Source organism: Rhodnius prolixus, unplaced genomic scaffold (genome assembly GCF_049639745.1).
Source record: "Rhodnius prolixus isolate KJV_2025 unplaced genomic scaffold, Rpr scaffold_9, whole genome shotgun sequence".
Classification (NCBI taxonomy): Eukaryota; Metazoa; Arthropoda; class Insecta; order Hemiptera; family Reduviidae; genus Rhodnius; species Rhodnius prolixus.
This window is the reverse complement of record NW_027411604.1, coordinates 8,133,030-8,149,727: the sequence shown is the minus strand read 5'-3', so window position 1 is coordinate 8,149,727 and position 16,698 is coordinate 8,133,030. Positions and strand designations below refer to the sequence as shown.

General features: G+C 29.5%; 1 protein-coding gene and 1 long non-coding RNA gene across 13 annotated transcripts in view; one reads left to right on the top strand and one right to left on the bottom strand.

Annotated features, from left to right (window-relative positions):
* Nucleotides 1–957: 957 nt before the first annotated feature.
* Nucleotides 958–16,698, bottom strand: part of LOC141454388 (uncharacterized) — a 44,135-nt gene continuing 28,394 nt past the window's right edge. For all 4 annotated transcript variants that reach the window (XM_074128554.1, XM_074128552.1, XM_074128556.1 and 1 more), the window contains 4 exons: nucleotides 13,076–13,111; nucleotides 6,179–6,305; nucleotides 5,271–5,400; nucleotides 958–1,333 (listed from right to left, as the gene is read on the bottom strand). In XM_074128554.1, the coding sequence (XP_073984655.1) occupies nucleotides 1,289–1,333; nucleotides 5,271–5,400; nucleotides 6,179–6,305; nucleotides 13,076–13,111 (338 nt within the window). In that variant the 3' untranslated portion in view covers nucleotides 958–1,288. The remainder of the gene's footprint in view (nucleotides 1,334–5,270; nucleotides 5,401–6,178; nucleotides 6,306–13,075; nucleotides 13,112–16,698) is intronic.
* LOC141454390 (uncharacterized) lies at nucleotides 6,196–14,939 on the top strand. Of its 9 annotated transcripts, none has more exons than XR_012458685.1 (4): nucleotides 6,196–6,333; nucleotides 7,080–7,302; nucleotides 7,411–7,527; nucleotides 11,553–14,939. It is a non-coding gene; the product is annotated as an uncharacterized lncRNA (long non-coding RNA). The 9 variants fall into 9 exon arrangements; XR_012458690.1 differs by having other exon boundaries at nucleotides 6,851–7,302; XR_012458684.1 differs by having other exon boundaries at nucleotides 6,407–7,302.

Here is a 16,698-nt window from a genome sequence, read left to right as displayed (position 1 = left end):
GTAGTCGCAAAGAGCTAAAACGGCCTGTGCATCAACAAGACAATTTGTACACACAGTTCATTGAAAACGTATCATTGATATGTAAAATTTTGTTTCAAATATACGAGTATTTCATGTTCTATTAATCCAATTCATTTTTATTACAATTGGATACATTTACATTCCTCCTTTATATCATAATTTATATTCTTACAGCAAGAGTCTCAGTGGAAAGAAATTCATTAACATATTTTTTTTAATAAACGAATAACGGCAAGATGAGAGTAAATACTTTTTATTTTATCTAATTGTGCCGCAGATATTTGAAACTAATTATGACAAATTTTCTGTTTTAAATAACGTATTAAACTGTCCGCAATATAAGATTTGATCGTCAAAAACTGCACGAAATAGTGTTATGTTGAAATACACCCAACTTTAACAATATTTTCCTTGAAGTATATTCAACTGCCATTTTTAGTTTTAATAGACAGTAAATTGAACATTGTTTATTTTATTATTTTTGATTAGTGTAAACAGTATTTATGAACAACTTGAAATTTACTGCCAAAAATTGGGTTATATTTTATCACTTAAAATCGTTATTTTAATTTAAATTCTAAACACAAAATGATGGTTTAAGTGCGATCACTGCCAAATTAAACGTATTGAAAAACAATCAGCTCAATTTTTCTTCTTCGATACACAAACATTTCTTATAATGTTTTGAACCATGCTTTTAAAATTAACGTTTTTCTTTGACAAAAAATAATTTAATAAATAAAAACGTAGGGAGAGAAATAATAAAATTGTTTCTTGTTTTTTTTACTTTTAATATTCGCCATTATTTTATATAATTCTATTATTGAAATTGGCAAGAGATTGATCATTCATTATTTTTTAGTGTTATTTACAATTTAAATAAATTTTATCTATAAAATTATTATGTATGTACAGAATAATTAAAAATACATTACATATTTTGCTTCAATATTATATTTTTAAGATGTGTTTTTATAATTTTTTTTAATACAATAATTTAAGATACTAAATATATATTCAAATACAAAAATTATAATTAATATGATACAAGAAAATCAACTCGAATGTCAAAAGTAATTGGAAGAGATTTTATTTTATACATAAAAATGAGAAAACAATTTTTTTTTTAAACATTATGAAATTATTTTACTGCTGCAATTATTTTGAAAAATATGTATACATATTTAAATTATAAAAAAAGTAGTCAAACCATTTTTTTTTTGTGTCAAATCAATTTTGTCAGTTGCTCATTCTTCAACTTTATATTTCAGTTTATAGCGTTTTCAGCATCAGCCTGTCTTGGTAATTGTTTCTGAAACATTAGAAAAGGGTGAAAACTATTTAGACCTAACATATAATCAGTGTACATAGTAAAAAGTAGTGCTTTAAATAGTTAATAAATCTGATGTAATTATTAAATCATTACTTCTTTATCATTCTATCAATGGTTCCGTTGCGGGAAGTGGTCTAGATACTTCGTTAGAGATCAAGGAGTCCTTAAACGGATACTATAGCCTAAAATCATTGATATCCCAATACTCAATCACTCCGAAATGTTTAGAGCAACCTTAGACAACTCTAGCTCTGGATTTTGTTCATTTCTCGGCCACATTAAAGGAGGATACATTTATTGCAGTAAACCACTTTCTCAAGAAGTAGAAAAAAGGACTGCGAATACTTTCAAGTATTCACTGTTACATAATACATGTTAACTTGTACGTTACGATATGCTAGATATACACAACATTCGATTGTTATTAAGACAAAAAATGATGTACCGAAGAAATAAATCTTCATTACTTTGCGAATATTCTTATTTACTACAAAAGAAAATAAGATGGCACGAATTTATTGTGACATGACATTACGTGACTCATTCCATGTTGTTTCAGTTGCAGAGCTCCCTTTTTCAGATCATTCCGTTTTCACATTCATAGAGAACAAACTTAAGATAAAGCAATACGGTGTAATACTGTATGTTTAAAGAGCGATTTATTAAAACTGTTCATTTTCATCTTGACGTTTACTCAAAACCTCTGCGTCAATTCGGGCGTAAGTTTTGCTTTTGATACCAAAATGACTTAATTTTATAGAGGATCGCGTTGCAACAGATCCCCTACCAATTTTCCTCAGTATTTTTGTTGCTCTGTTCACAATAGTAACTTTATAATTTTTGAAAATGAAATTTTTATTGATCCCTAATGATTCTTAAATAAATAGGAATATTTTTTCTCTTTGCTTTCTGATATCGGAGCACATTCATAGTCTTCTTAAGAAGCGAACCTACCTGTTCTATTTTATTGTCGCGCATCCACATCTCAGAAACAAAAAGGCACTCACAAATTTTTATTTCCGGTTAGGATCTTATACCATGTTTTTTTTTTTTCAAAATCTCGACTAAAGACACCTTTTTATTAAAAGAGTTTTTAGAAAAAAATTACGTTTTTATAGCAGAACATCTCTCTGGTTGCTCGAGTTTGTTTTGGAGGAATGAATCATGCAGAAACCCGCATAATTTAGAAGAGAATTAAATTTTATTAACAAAATAAAAATTTTAGTAAAACTGGTAAAATGAAAGGTAGGTTAAACAGATTTTTTGCACGTAACAATATGGTGAAAACAAACGAATATAACTTTCTGCAAAAATTATTTTTTCGTGAAACGGGATTTATACCAAAAAGATGGTTGTCATCAATATTGTCCTTGTTCACTCTAATAAAAATATAAACAAAACTCAGATGCCCGAATAATATCAAAACTAATTTGGCCAGTTCAATAAGTAACGTGCCCTTATAGTAACGTACACTCAACACACCGCCATTTGTACATAAATTTATATTCGGTCATTACATTCTAATAATCAGTGTTATGGGAGCAGGGCTCTAATCGTGCATTGCCTCAAAGGGGAAATTGGATAGTCGCTATTCCAACTATTCAAGAAGGTTTGGCAACCTTCTAGCTGCCTAACTGAATATTTATATCCACAAAATATAAGTGGATCCAACAGAGATGGAGAAATGAGCAATGTGTGTTCGGTAATTCCACAGATTACAGATGTAATCACCCTTTGTAAAAACATTACTCTTGAGGGATATAGATCTTTTGATATCTATAGATTTGGATTTGGCTACTAGCTATTAATCTGATTGTCAAACACTATCAGTATTTGATGCGGCAAAGAATTTTAAATAATTAAGATCATTTAAGCTCCATAGAAGCCGTATTTGTCAGAGGAGAAGGCCGCAAAGCTGAAATGTTTGATTGCAGGTTTGATTGTAGAAGTCGACGTTGATTTTATTTAACAACATTTTACAGTAAAGTAAGAATTTTAAAGTAAAGTAAGTTAGCTTGTCACATTACGTTAAATACTTAGTTTTCAAATACTAATGATTTATAATTTTGTGATTAGTAATTTTTCCCCCTCAAAGGGGTAAAATTAGTTTTTTAATCTGAGGCATTTTTTGTTGGTCAAATGGATTGTAGTTTATTAAAAGTAAAAGTAACTTCTAATTTTTGAAGAAACTGTGCCCTCTAAGAGTAAGAAAAACAATGTGTTAACATTTCTAATTAAGATTACATCTTTGTAATGATGAAAGATTATTTGAATACAGTATGGAGATCACGTAAATGGGCCCCAGGGATTGTTAGAAATAGGTTAGTATTCAATATCTGCATTCAGCTTCTTCAAATCGTCCCTTATGTACATAAGTACACTCTGATGAATACTTACATATTAGGTAACCCGAGGTGTTTATCAATATTCAAATGTTTTCCTTATCAAAATTTATGCAAATCAACAAGAGAAAATGCAGTCAGATATTTTAATGAAAAATCTTTGGCAACCTTCTAAACATTATAAATTCTGATAGCTACTAGCTTCCACGTTCTAACTTCAGGTACATAATGTTTGGATTGATAAAAAATAACATCGATTTTCATACTTTCTTTTTGGCTACGGGCTATGTATTTATGAAATAAATATCTTTTTATATCTCGCCTATTTCTTTTATACATATTTTCAATTTTCGTATAATATTCTCTAAGTGCGTTTAAGTGATGAGCAGCTGCTTGTAGCTACTTGAATATTTTGTTTTTTACTTTCAGGCTATTGAACTAAAACTTAGGAGACAACGATTGTAAGGTAAATAGACCAATATCTGATTGAAACTGTAGCTCACGAAATGGTTACAATAGTTTTTAACACAGGTAGAGCTACGATGAATTCCGGGCAAGTACATCAGCAAAGCTAACATGTCTCATACTAGCTTAAAGAACACCAGTATAAAAAGTATGATGAAATCTGCAATTTAGTGAACACACGAGTAAAAAATGATCAGTAAATGATGTAGCATTCGGTCACAAGCCTAAGCCAAGCTCCCTTTCTCAGAATCGATGATAACCAAATTGGGAAGTTTACCAGCACTTTTTGTTTATTTATTTATGTATTTATTGTTGCTATAGTTTGATACTACCACTTTTCGTCCAGATAAACTTGACTACAGATTCATTGTAATATTTGCCCAGGATCAATACTGCACACCAAAAAAAATCTGTTATTGCTGCATGACTAACTCATCCATCTCTTCCTCTCCAAAGTAATACGTGCTGAGGATGTGTAATTATTTCTTAATTATAATTGAGAAATGAAAATAAAAGTTCTGAGAACATCCACCCACATGACTTCCTCTTACAATTATCGAGCTTCAAACTTTCAACATTTTTTCATACTCCGAATGTTAAAAAATATTTGTTTCTTACTGACATTATCCAAAAAACTCCAAATTACACTGGCAACCATTTTTATTCCCATACCTCTTAAGAATCCCCCAAAACATACTTTAATACTTTAATCCTCCATGATAATATATCCTCCTTTGTCCAGATTAACTCTACATTATATGAAATGACATTTCAGAGAGAAGGCTTTAATGAACTTTGGTGAATCCACCTCCAAATAATCTTAGAAAACATTTTTGAAAAAGTTTCAATAAGCGATAATCCATTCGCTAACCTAATTCAGGTTGAAGGATTTTGATCTCTGAGTTAAAGACGGAACCTTGGGTAAAACACAATCGAAATATTAAGTTCCAACACCTACGATTTTTAACTTTTGAAATGTTTTTAGTTTACACATTCACACACAGATCACTTTCAAAAACTTCTTTTTCAGATTAAGGCCTCAAAACGGGCGATTTACAGTGAAAACTCGAAATATAAACGCAGAAGTAAAAATAATTATTTTTTCTCACCAAAATTTGAAAAATTCTCGGCGGTTGTTCCATGAGCACTACCTGTTGCCTCTCGCCAGCACTTGATCCTCTTGCAAAATCACCATCTTCGGAAATAATTACATCCTCAACAACATCATTGTCCGCAGTCCTAAGGCAAATAAAAATAAATTGTAATAGAGAAGGATTTCAGATTACTATGAAACCGATATGGAAATTTTTGAGAATAGTTTATAACTATTAGGTTTTTAATTAAAATTAAATATGATGCCGGTTGCACAAGCTTCTAATTTAGTAGTTGAAAGTTAATTTGTCACAAAATCAAGACATTACTTTGCTTTAAGTAAATTTTGAATGACAATTGTGTTTTTCTTTTTTTATTTTGAGTGGTATTAGATTGTCATCTATACTCGGTTACTTAGGATTCCGTTATTGTTCGCTACAATGAAAACTACATTTTACTCTGCAGTTTCTAGTAAATAATCTTTTTAATTTTCAATACCAATTAAAACCACAATTTCTGTGTGAACGTCACAAGAAAAACTTTCACATTAATACAGCCAAAATGCGCGAATTTTCTAGTGAAAAAAATAACAGCTAATAACATTTCAAAATTATGATTTCGTACTTAAGAGTCTAAAATAGTAATCGCACAGGGGTGAGGTTTCATATGAAGGGGCTGGCGTTGGGGGACCGGCAGTCTTTAGTGTAGTTTGTAAACATTTGGGTATCGTTCAATCTCTGAGCACTATTCCAAAATGATTTATAAAAAAAAAAAAAACTATATTAATATGCAAAATCTCATTGACTTTTTTTTTTTTTTTTTGTATTCAGAATGTTTAGGCTTATAACTATTAGGTTTTTAATTAATTTGTGTAATATTATTGAAGTATATAAATAGTAAAATATAAAATGGCTGCACAGATTACCTAGGTTGTTGGGATAACAGTAACTGGGCCAGTCTCGTTTGCTGGGCTTTCTGCAACTTTATTGGTAGAGGTGCTAATTTAGATATAAACCATTTTGGCTGTTGTTCACTGCTCCGTTTTCCGTGGGCTAAAAGAAGAAATACCTACAGTTGTTTGTATGTTTATTTAATTATTCATAATTTAGAATACTTAACATAAATTAACTGACAGAGGACTAATAATTGATAGGGGCAGTTTTATGTTATTTGCTGGCCATGAAGAGTGTTTTTAAGAACACCATCTTCATCCCAATGAACTCTTAAAAATATGATTCATTATGTATTTAAAAAAAATGTTCAAAGTTAGTCAGACTTTATATCAACTATTTTAAATGTCTTTGTTAGGGAAGTGATTGATGCTTCAGGCTACTGTTTAATATCTTATAGACTTTATAAAGACATCTGAGAGTAGAATGAAGGCCATTGTTTCTTCAAAGCCTTGTTTTCTAATAAATTGAAAACTTACGGTGTCTTAATATTAATAATATCTTGAATATTAAATTTAATTTAGTTAGGCTAGCAAGGATTTAAGAAACTAGTTAATTATGGTTTGTTTTTATTATCCTCTTTCATGAAATGCGAAGGAGAAACAATTTCCTTATATTGCTTCAATGTGCGGTATTCTCATGTTTAGGTTAAGTGAATTTGGCTTTTGCAAAGTTTACAAGTGATTTCACATTCACAACGACCATGCTGTTTTCTAAATAACTTGAAAGTTACTAACATCCCTAGTTAAAAAAGTAGAATCACTTTGTGCAAAATATATCTGGAGAATGTCACTCTTCCTACGTGCGGAATGCAAATGCTTAGCTCAAAATCACCTTCTGGTCAGACCCTTGTAACTTGCTTCAACTTTGACCCAGGATTAATATTGGATGTAATCAAGAAACACAGTGGGCTGTGAATCAGCTGCCATATTAAACTGAAATACTGTATCATAATATGCAGAACATATTGATGCAAATAATAGCTATAAACAACTTAGAAAAAGTATAAAGAAAAAACTTTTTCAAATAATCAACGCAACGTACAGCACTTGGTCTTTATGGAGGTCCTAACTGAGACAGGTCGAAAACTTTTTAATAGGTAAATTTTTCAATTAATTTTGATGCAGTGATCAAAAAATTACATCCTTTTATTGCTTTATTATGTTAATCTACTATTTAACTAAGCTGTATGACTATAATGTTCAAGGTGATGAGATAAATGTCCAACGATGTTAACTGTCCAGCTGTCATTTATAGTAGTGAGAGGATTTGAATAACAACGCTTTTGTCCAGCACAATGTGGTTTAAGCTGCAGGTATAACAGGTAAACCTTTTATGTTGGGCTTATTTACAAGTGTGTACCACATTATTAAACATATACATTTTTTTTACATCCCCTTACTTCTCTTAAGAGAGGGAGAGAGAGTAATACGAATTACTATCGTATCCAATTTTTGAAATTGATCTTTTACCAGGAATACTTGTTTGGTGGCCCTTGTTTCTGAAGTAGAAATAAAATGATTTATCTCTAGACAGTCGTGAATTTTAACGTTGCCCTTCAAAAGCTGAAACATCCTTGTTTGTTGTAAGAAACAAAATCATTGAAGCCATTTTCGAGGAAATGTGAGTAAAATCAGTTCCTTGATGAAATTATGTTTTGTTTTCAACGGCAGATAGATATTATTGCTATTCGCAGTATTCTATTTTCTCCGATATAAAATATTTGAGATAGAAAGCAAGAAAGAAATATTGATGAAGTAATGGCAGTTAGTGGAGCACCCCATTAAAAGCATTTTATACCCACAAAGCACTAGTTTTAATGTATGTCAGCGTAATATACGGCGAGCTCTATGTAACTGGGCAAGGGCCAGCTTTTAGAATTCTTTTACAATACATTTGACAGTCAGGTCCATTTCAGAGTTGCGAATATTGCCAGCTCTTTTATTAAAATTATTAATAACCTCTTATGTTTTTCAGACGATTACAACTTTTATTTCCAAGATTTCAAGAATACGTGCGCAGAATAGTTAAAGATTACTTTTAAATTTTCAGCTTCAAAATATCTATTTAATCTGCGAGTTGCACAAAAAAATTCAGTAATGAGCACGTACGCTTTTTATTTTAAAGAAAATTTGGGAACTTTTCCTAAATGGAAAAGAGGAAAGCATTTCGCTTTTTCGTGCAGTTTTTGACTTTCTTCAACTGTCCGCCTGGAAAGTTTTAATTCCTCAATATTAAATACATAAAATCAATTTATTTTATTTAAAAATAAATAAATAAATGCAAGGATGAAAAAAAGGATTATTATTGATTTAAAGAAAAATAAGTTACAATTAATTTCATAAATTTCCAAACAAATATTTCTTGTTTCTTAATGTTAAATGGATGATAACATTGTACATTTTATTGAAGTGTCCGTTAGTAGAAAGTTACGCACTAACTCCCTTAGACCAGTCACATCATGTCTATTATTTAAAAAAAAAAATCATGAAAAACACCACATAGAGTACACTATCCACTTTTAGAATGGGATTTTTAAGTCCATTCGCTAAAATTATTTTTCTGTACTTTGGCAACTTCAAAGTGCCGTACTTCCGATTCGATTTCTAGAATTATATGCTTGAAATATTTCCTCTCAAAGCCGTAATAGTTAAATAGTATGTAAAAGCTTTTTATTTTTTTATTTTATTTTATTTTTTTTGGTGCTGCAAACGTTTTAAATGTTACATTCACTAGAAAATATGAAAATGTATTAGATATTGCCTTGTACTAAATAAAACGTTTTCTCAAATTCTAGTCCAGCCATGTTTTATAATTTTTCAAATTTGTCTCCGCTTTAGATTCTAGTTCTACAATATTAAAGGTGCATTATTCTGCGCATAGTGTAATAGTATCTCTCTCTTCTTAATTTTTATTAACGTAAGATCAATGAAAGTAAATAAAATATTGTTACCTAATGCTATAATATCTTTAGTAACTTGGGTAACCCAATTGTAAGATTGGGCTAAAAAAGAAAAATATATGTCCGTGAGTAAAGACATTGTGGAGAACCTTTTCATGGGAATTTAGAGGTTCAATTTTTCGTGAGGATATTGTTCAAAAAAACGTAGTTTTTTTTTTAAATTACTTTGGTTGCCTTTCCTATTCCAAATCTATAACAAGAAGAAGTACTCTTTGGTATAGATCTAGTTTATTATTAACTGCCAGAATACTTATTATAAACTTACTGTAGAAGGACTTCTATGTAGGGATAGAATAACACTATAAAAAATCCCTAATTAGAACTTATGTAATTTTATCGTTCCTCAAATATTTTTACAGACCAATCTGTTTTCAATTTGATATGATTTAATACTTTTAAACTTATAACGATCTCCTTTACTGATTATACCTTTGGGGACATTCTATCACCCTACAAAGTTATGTTTACTTAAAAACTCTAGTGGGAAGGTTTAATAGAGTTTTCATTTTATAATAAATTTTAAATTTAAAACGAATTTTAAACTAGACCTTGATAGTAATTTAAGCGCTACAAATCACCACATCTGCACACTATTTTTTAATTTTGTAGCAAACATCGCTGATTAAGATCCAAAATATTTTAAATTGATGATAAAGAACCTAGAGATATAACAGGTTTTTCAAAACTAGATAACGTAGTGAATCTGTTTTAATAGAATTATATTAAAGAATCATATTTTCGAGAAACGTCCACGCCCAAATGTTAACATTCCTTGAAATGGCTGCAGTGATTTTCTGTGTTACAAGATTCAAATGCTTTGCTCAAAAGTTTTCATTAGGTCTGTAAATTTGAAATTAAAATACAATCTTGCTATTTACAGAAAGAAACTATTATGCATTTTCATATTAACAAGCTGGACAGCTCAAGAGGAATAATGTTACATTTTCATAATTAACATATTTTCTAATGAATCTATCATTAAATTATGATAACAGTATTAGATTTCAGAGAATTCACCGAAGAGCTGAATTATGTAGTAGGATATTGTAATACACTCACAACATTATTAATAATTCAACTTCATACTTATACTTCAAGCGAGACTTTTTCTATTTGGAAGAGCAAATACTTATATTGAAAAGTTTTCTGCATTGCGTCAGAAAAATATCTAGTTTAGATTTTGTAAGTTCTATACGTTGCTAGGATCTTGTAAAAAAAGCTCGTAATATTTAAATGAATATACTCAACACAAAAACATTTGTCCCTAGGCATAATAAATGATAACTATTAATAAGTTATGGTGATTAACGTATAAATTAAGATTTAATTTACTCATTTTCAACGTTTGATGATATTTCATGATTTACATTATTTACTTTTTACTATAAATTACCATGTACGTACTATTGAGACTTTAAAATTTTTGATGGAGGAATATTTTTAAAAAAATATTTCTTTCTAACATTTTACTTAATAAAATTAAGTTTTAATGTTAAGGTTTTTATTGTAAGCAATCTGATTTCATCCGTAGCAGTATTCGATAATTACAGCTTTAAAGGATCTGATTGATTTATGTAACAATTCATCAAGATTTATTTTGATTTTTACTTTTAGAACCAAAATCTCTCGGTTATAAACTTCCGTGCTGATCGAATTAATGCAAATTGATTAAGCAAATGTAATATTCGATTATAATTACCAATTAATAAGTAATAGTGATTTAACGTTCAAATTAACGTTTAATTTACTTATTTTCAACGTTTAATGATATTTCTTAAATAACATTATTTACCTATGAAGCTTGTTTTTTAAACTGAAAGTAAAAACGTAATTTTTAATGGCAAATTATTGATAAAAAACCCAAAAAATATTTTTAAAAATGTAAAATGTAAAAAAACCACATTAAAATGGGATAAAAAAGCAAATTTTGAATCAGTAGAACATAATAGAGTAGGAGCTTACTACACTATCACGGTGGAAGGGTGTGGCAGGTTTACACAGATACGAGTACTAACTACCAATCAGAAAGCAGTAGGGAGGTTCTCCATTTTGGACAACTTGAGATTTAATTCAATTGGCTGATGCTTCAATGTAGTACTCTTTCACACTTTTACTTCATAGATTCTAGTGTGAGCTCCTATACTATTATGTTCTACTGATACGAAAAATGCATTTCACCACACTTTTTGATAGGAATTTTTACAAATTATTAATTTCACAGGATTTTATGGATTTAAATTGATAAATACTTTTAGGAAAATTGCATTTTAACTTTTTATAAGGATTCGCTTTTTAATAATTTTTTTCGGATACATTTTTTTCAATATTTCGTTTTTGTGTTTTGTTTATTTTATCATTTTTTTAACTTTTTTTTTTTTTTTTTTTAGAAAATGCATTTAATAACAGTTCTTATGAAAGGATACTTTTATGGCTGTAAGATATAGAAATATATGCAATAACTAACAAAATGATTTTAGTTTTTGCTGTTTTTTTTAGTAAAAATGTTTGCTAGAAAAAATGCAAAGATGTAGACTTCGACTATTAATCAGAGCTAGAAGTGTGTGTATGTAAACAAAAATAGTGTAAACTTGACACCCCCACAATGTTAACAAATTTATTGCTAATTAAAAAAGTGGAAAAGAAATCATAGCCAGTTAGTTGCCAGTTGGAACTTGTTACCTACTCAATTTCCTGCATTACAAGATAATATTTTCCTATCTCCATAGATGTACTGATTTATGGATTCTTTTTTTTTTTATCACCTCTCTTTAATAAGTAGAGATTTCTACCCTATCTATTTCTAGAAATGGACATGAATCGAGAATAAGTTGTGGGCTTCGAGCAACAATAAAAATCTCTTGTGAACCTCGCTCACTTTCTTTAGACCAAAAAAAGAAAATTTGGTAAGCCAATATTGCAAATCTAAGTTCTTTCTATTTAGTTTTTTAAAAGAAAGAAGTTTTGCTTGTCTAGATAGGAAGAAAGGCAAAATTAGGAATTTAAATTTAGAAAATTAAAGAATTTCTTGATCAATGAATTAAGAAGAATTAACTGTTGACTCAATTGCTAAATTTCAATTCAATTCTTTTTGCATCTTAAAATTTAACGATGGCGAAGTCTGGCAGTTGCAAGTTATTATAAAGAAGTGATTCGGATCATGGGAGGGTATATATAAGTTTAAGAAAATCATAGAAGTCATTTTCGAAAAAAATCTCAGGAAAGAGAAAAATCCGTCTTTCCGAATGAGAAATTTTTTCAAACTAGGCTATAGCGAGATTATTTATCTTTTCTCAATAGTCCATACGTAGGTAGTAAAGGGAATAGTACTTTCAGTTGGTCCTGTATCGAACCTAAACGTAGTAATATGAAACTTAAGCTTCATAAGCTTGAGCGAATTTTCGTTTTTGTGATCTTCTTTTACATACTCACACAGGAAAATTGCAAGAACATCTTTTGAGTAGGGCAGACTCGAAAGCTTGAAAGACCCTGAGATTCGAAACATTAGACACTTAAGGGTATTTTATAAACCACTTTGTTAGGCCAACTTCTTTATTTCTTCTACAATCCATGTAGGATTTAGGCTTCCTCATTCATCAATGCCCCCTTCGCCCAATCCTGAGTCAACTTATTCCATTTCTCTCATAAATCCTGTCTTCCTCTTCAGTAATAACCCAGAATCGGAAATTCGACATGACCTTCATTGCTATAATTACTCTTCCAGAAATAGCAGAATACAAAAATAGATTAACACATTATATACAAACTAGTTTTTGAGTGAAAAGATTTATTTCAAGCATAAAACAGAATTTTGATAACTTTCTACTGTTAAACTATATAAGTAAAAAAATAATACAAGAAATGCTACACCAATTTTAAATCGATAAATTCAGGAGTACAAAATTTTACGTACCTCCCCAACATGAATGTCCATAGCTGAGACAGGATCCTGAAACAATAATTTTCAATTGTTAACAAGTGCTTAACAAGTTTTGCGAAACATTTGTAAGCATGATAGTGCTCAGTATTAGAATATTATAACTTATACGACAAAGAGAAAGATAATTTAGGGATTTACTATCCTTATTTTCCAACACTTTATTGGTACAGTATTATCTTAATTTCTTTATTAACTTAATAAAAAATTTGAAAACTCGGCGTTAAAGTTTCAAGAGAAAACTAATTATTTCATTGAATAAACAGAAAAAAAAAATTACACAATCACAAAATGAATTCCCACTGAAAAATTGTGTTTGCTACATACAATACCTTTTTAATACTAAATCTAAATGCTTTTATTTTGCAATATGCTTATATCAAATTCCACCATCTTTTTATAATATAAAATACGAGATGTAGCTCTTCCCAAGCGTGTAAAATGCCTATTTCTTTTTATTGAACCACGCTATTATTGCATATTTTACTTCCTTTAAAATATGGTTCAAAATTAAGTTTTCACTATAAATTCATGTTTTTAATTGCAGAGAATAAATGTTCGCATTTAAAAATATTTAAACACACATGTTTGTGTGAATGGTATTCAATAAATGCATCTACTTCTGATTATGTTATTTAGTAAATCTGCGACTGTAAAAGAGGGCTAGTGAGTGCAGGTGGGGATCAAATGCAGCCACATAAACATACTTAATTAAATTAATTTCTAAAAATTAATGAAACCCTTTGAAATTTAAGTGATTCAGCAAGGACCCACTCTAATTCTTTTATTAATCCAGCACAAGTTTATAAGGAACTCTCAAGCCGTAAGGCAAATAACGTGCCTCATTGTTATTAGTGAAATGGTGTAGGTAGTAATCTACCAAACACATCCTTATCATTTTACCAATGTTACCAATGTTCTACATCCAACAACTAATTATTACAAATTAGTTTCCAATAAAATCCTTCATAAATGTTGACGAAAGAAGAAAGTCAGAAGTTAAATTATTTTTAAATAATAAGCTTTTAAAGAATAAGAAGAAAAAGTATTTAGTTATTTGAAAATAAACATTACAGCTTCATATCTTATAAATATGTAAGGATCAATAAGCTTGAGAATAGACGAGTATTAAATGTAATTTTAATATCAATAAAAACAATGTACAAATATTTATTATACAATATATATATTCAATTGAAATAAATTGATATAAGTTAAGACATGAGTGGTTTTACATGTCTAACTAATGAAGTCGGAGTTACCTGAGTTGGTGCACCCACTACACTGCTCGGTACACTATTTACCTAAACCATCCCCACCACCACATACGTTTTGACATAAATTAAATAAACAGTTCAGACTTCAATCTGTTTATTAACAATATTATTCTCAATTGTTACACCTAACTTTATTGTTGCAGAAAATTAATTGTGATTTCCAGATCATGTTCATAAAGTTCGCACATCATAGTTATTCATGTGTTATAGCACACATTAAGACAAGAATTAGACTACATAATAATGCAGTCAATAACATACCTATGTATATGACAATCAAAACTTATTTTTACATAATAATTTGTACGTAATGTACGATAAATATAAATATGTTTGTCTAGGATATTCAATAAGGCAAAGATACCTCATTATTAGCAATTCTTTTTCTTACATTACGCAAATTTAGGCGCTATAAAAGCCATTATTGGGAGCTGCACCATCCAAGCAAGATTAAATTGTCAACATTATGTTTATGTACATTAAATTTAAGAATATTTGCGATTATCTCAAGTAATGTATTTTTTGTGTAGAATAAATTATACTGGAACAGCTTCAAGTTTTAATAGTACTTGATTTACACAATTATTAAAATATTATGTGATCACTTATCGTATATATTTTCAGTTTAAACAGTAAACGAAGAACGAGTAATTCAAAGTTTTAATGGTGAGATGTCATGGAATAAATCGGCAAATTAATACCGAGCTTTTTTAAAAAAAAAAATAAAAGAGCTTTAAAGAAAAAAAAATTGCGAATCTTATAAAATGAATGTCTTATAAAATAGCTAAATAATTGTGTTCAAGTCACATACTTGTTCACAAAACATTGATTATCCTCCAAATCATCAGAAGATGGATGATTATCTAGTAACTGTCAGAATTTAGAAATACAAACGAGCGTGCCATGAAAAAATCATCGATACTAATGTGACAATCTCAAACAGTATTTACTCATTACGATTCTTCAATAATAAAAGTAAAATATTCTCTTAAATTAAAGGCAAAATACTCGGAAACAAATTTAAGGAGTCCTATCGATTTTCTCAAATGAATTATATATCCACAATTTTTTTTAAAGATTATTCTTAAGTTAAAATTATATTCAATACAAACGTTTTCTGAATGTAAAAACAGTTTTGTATCAAACGGATAAGGAAAATATTGAAGACTGAAAGACTGACAAATGTCGACCAGCGTATAAATGATCATTTAATTCAGAGAATACCTCATAAATGTAGGAGGTGTGCTGCATTTATATTTTTTTCAAAGAGGATAAAATATGTAACAAAAACCAGTTGAAATTCAGTTGGTGTTTACGATTCTTAACATGTTACATGTACTCGTACATGGGCGTACATTCAGGGAATTCTGCAAGATGTAAGGGCACGCCCACATTGGAATTATTATAAGAATGGTTTGGTTAGGTTGCCCTTAGTGCTTAATTATACCTTATAATTAACACAGAATGATCATATTTTTATTATAAAGGGTTTTTGGTGCAGTAGCTCAGAGTGATTAGCAGGCCAGGGAGTGACAATCGGCAGCACGCAACCCTTCTCCCCTGAAACTTGAAATACGATGAGTAAAAATTATTTTATTATCGAATTAATTGTAATAAAAATGATAAGAAAATTAGATCTTTTCGGTTTAAGGGCATCTTTATAAGCCAGACAACATACAAAAAAACCTACCACAAAGTTGATTTGAACTAAAGGTGAACAAGTAATCACTAACAAGTTTGGAATATGGGAATAATTTTTGTATAAAAGAATATATAAAACTCTAATTGAAATGGAAGCTATCATTAAGAGAGTTATCTGTAAGCAACATTCAAGAAAGGAAAATATTCAAGAAAAATCCAAATAAAATATTTAAGGTTATTGAATATTTGGGGTGGAAGGCTGGAATTTGAGCAATTTCGAAAAAATGAGAAGGAACATGAAAGTTGTGAAGGGCGATTCCTTCGTATAGTTAAGCTGTTTAATTTACCAGACGATCATTTGGCCGAGAACGATGTTCATTACGGAATCTGGATACTAATGAGAAAGATGAGAGGGCTATCAATATTTTGGAAAAGAATTTATTGAGAATGATTTATAGCTTGATGAAGAAAAGAGGGGTATAGAGAATCAGAGAAAAACTAAGAGCTCTGCGACTTTAAAGGCGACTGATTTGACCTCATCGGTAAGTAAAAAAAAAAAATAATAATAATAAATGAAATATTATGAAAAAATTGGGTGGTTGAAACACTGGAGAGGAACGAGCCCTATAGAGTGTCGATCAATATTAACTTGGCTTGAGAACATAAAGTATAAACTTAAAT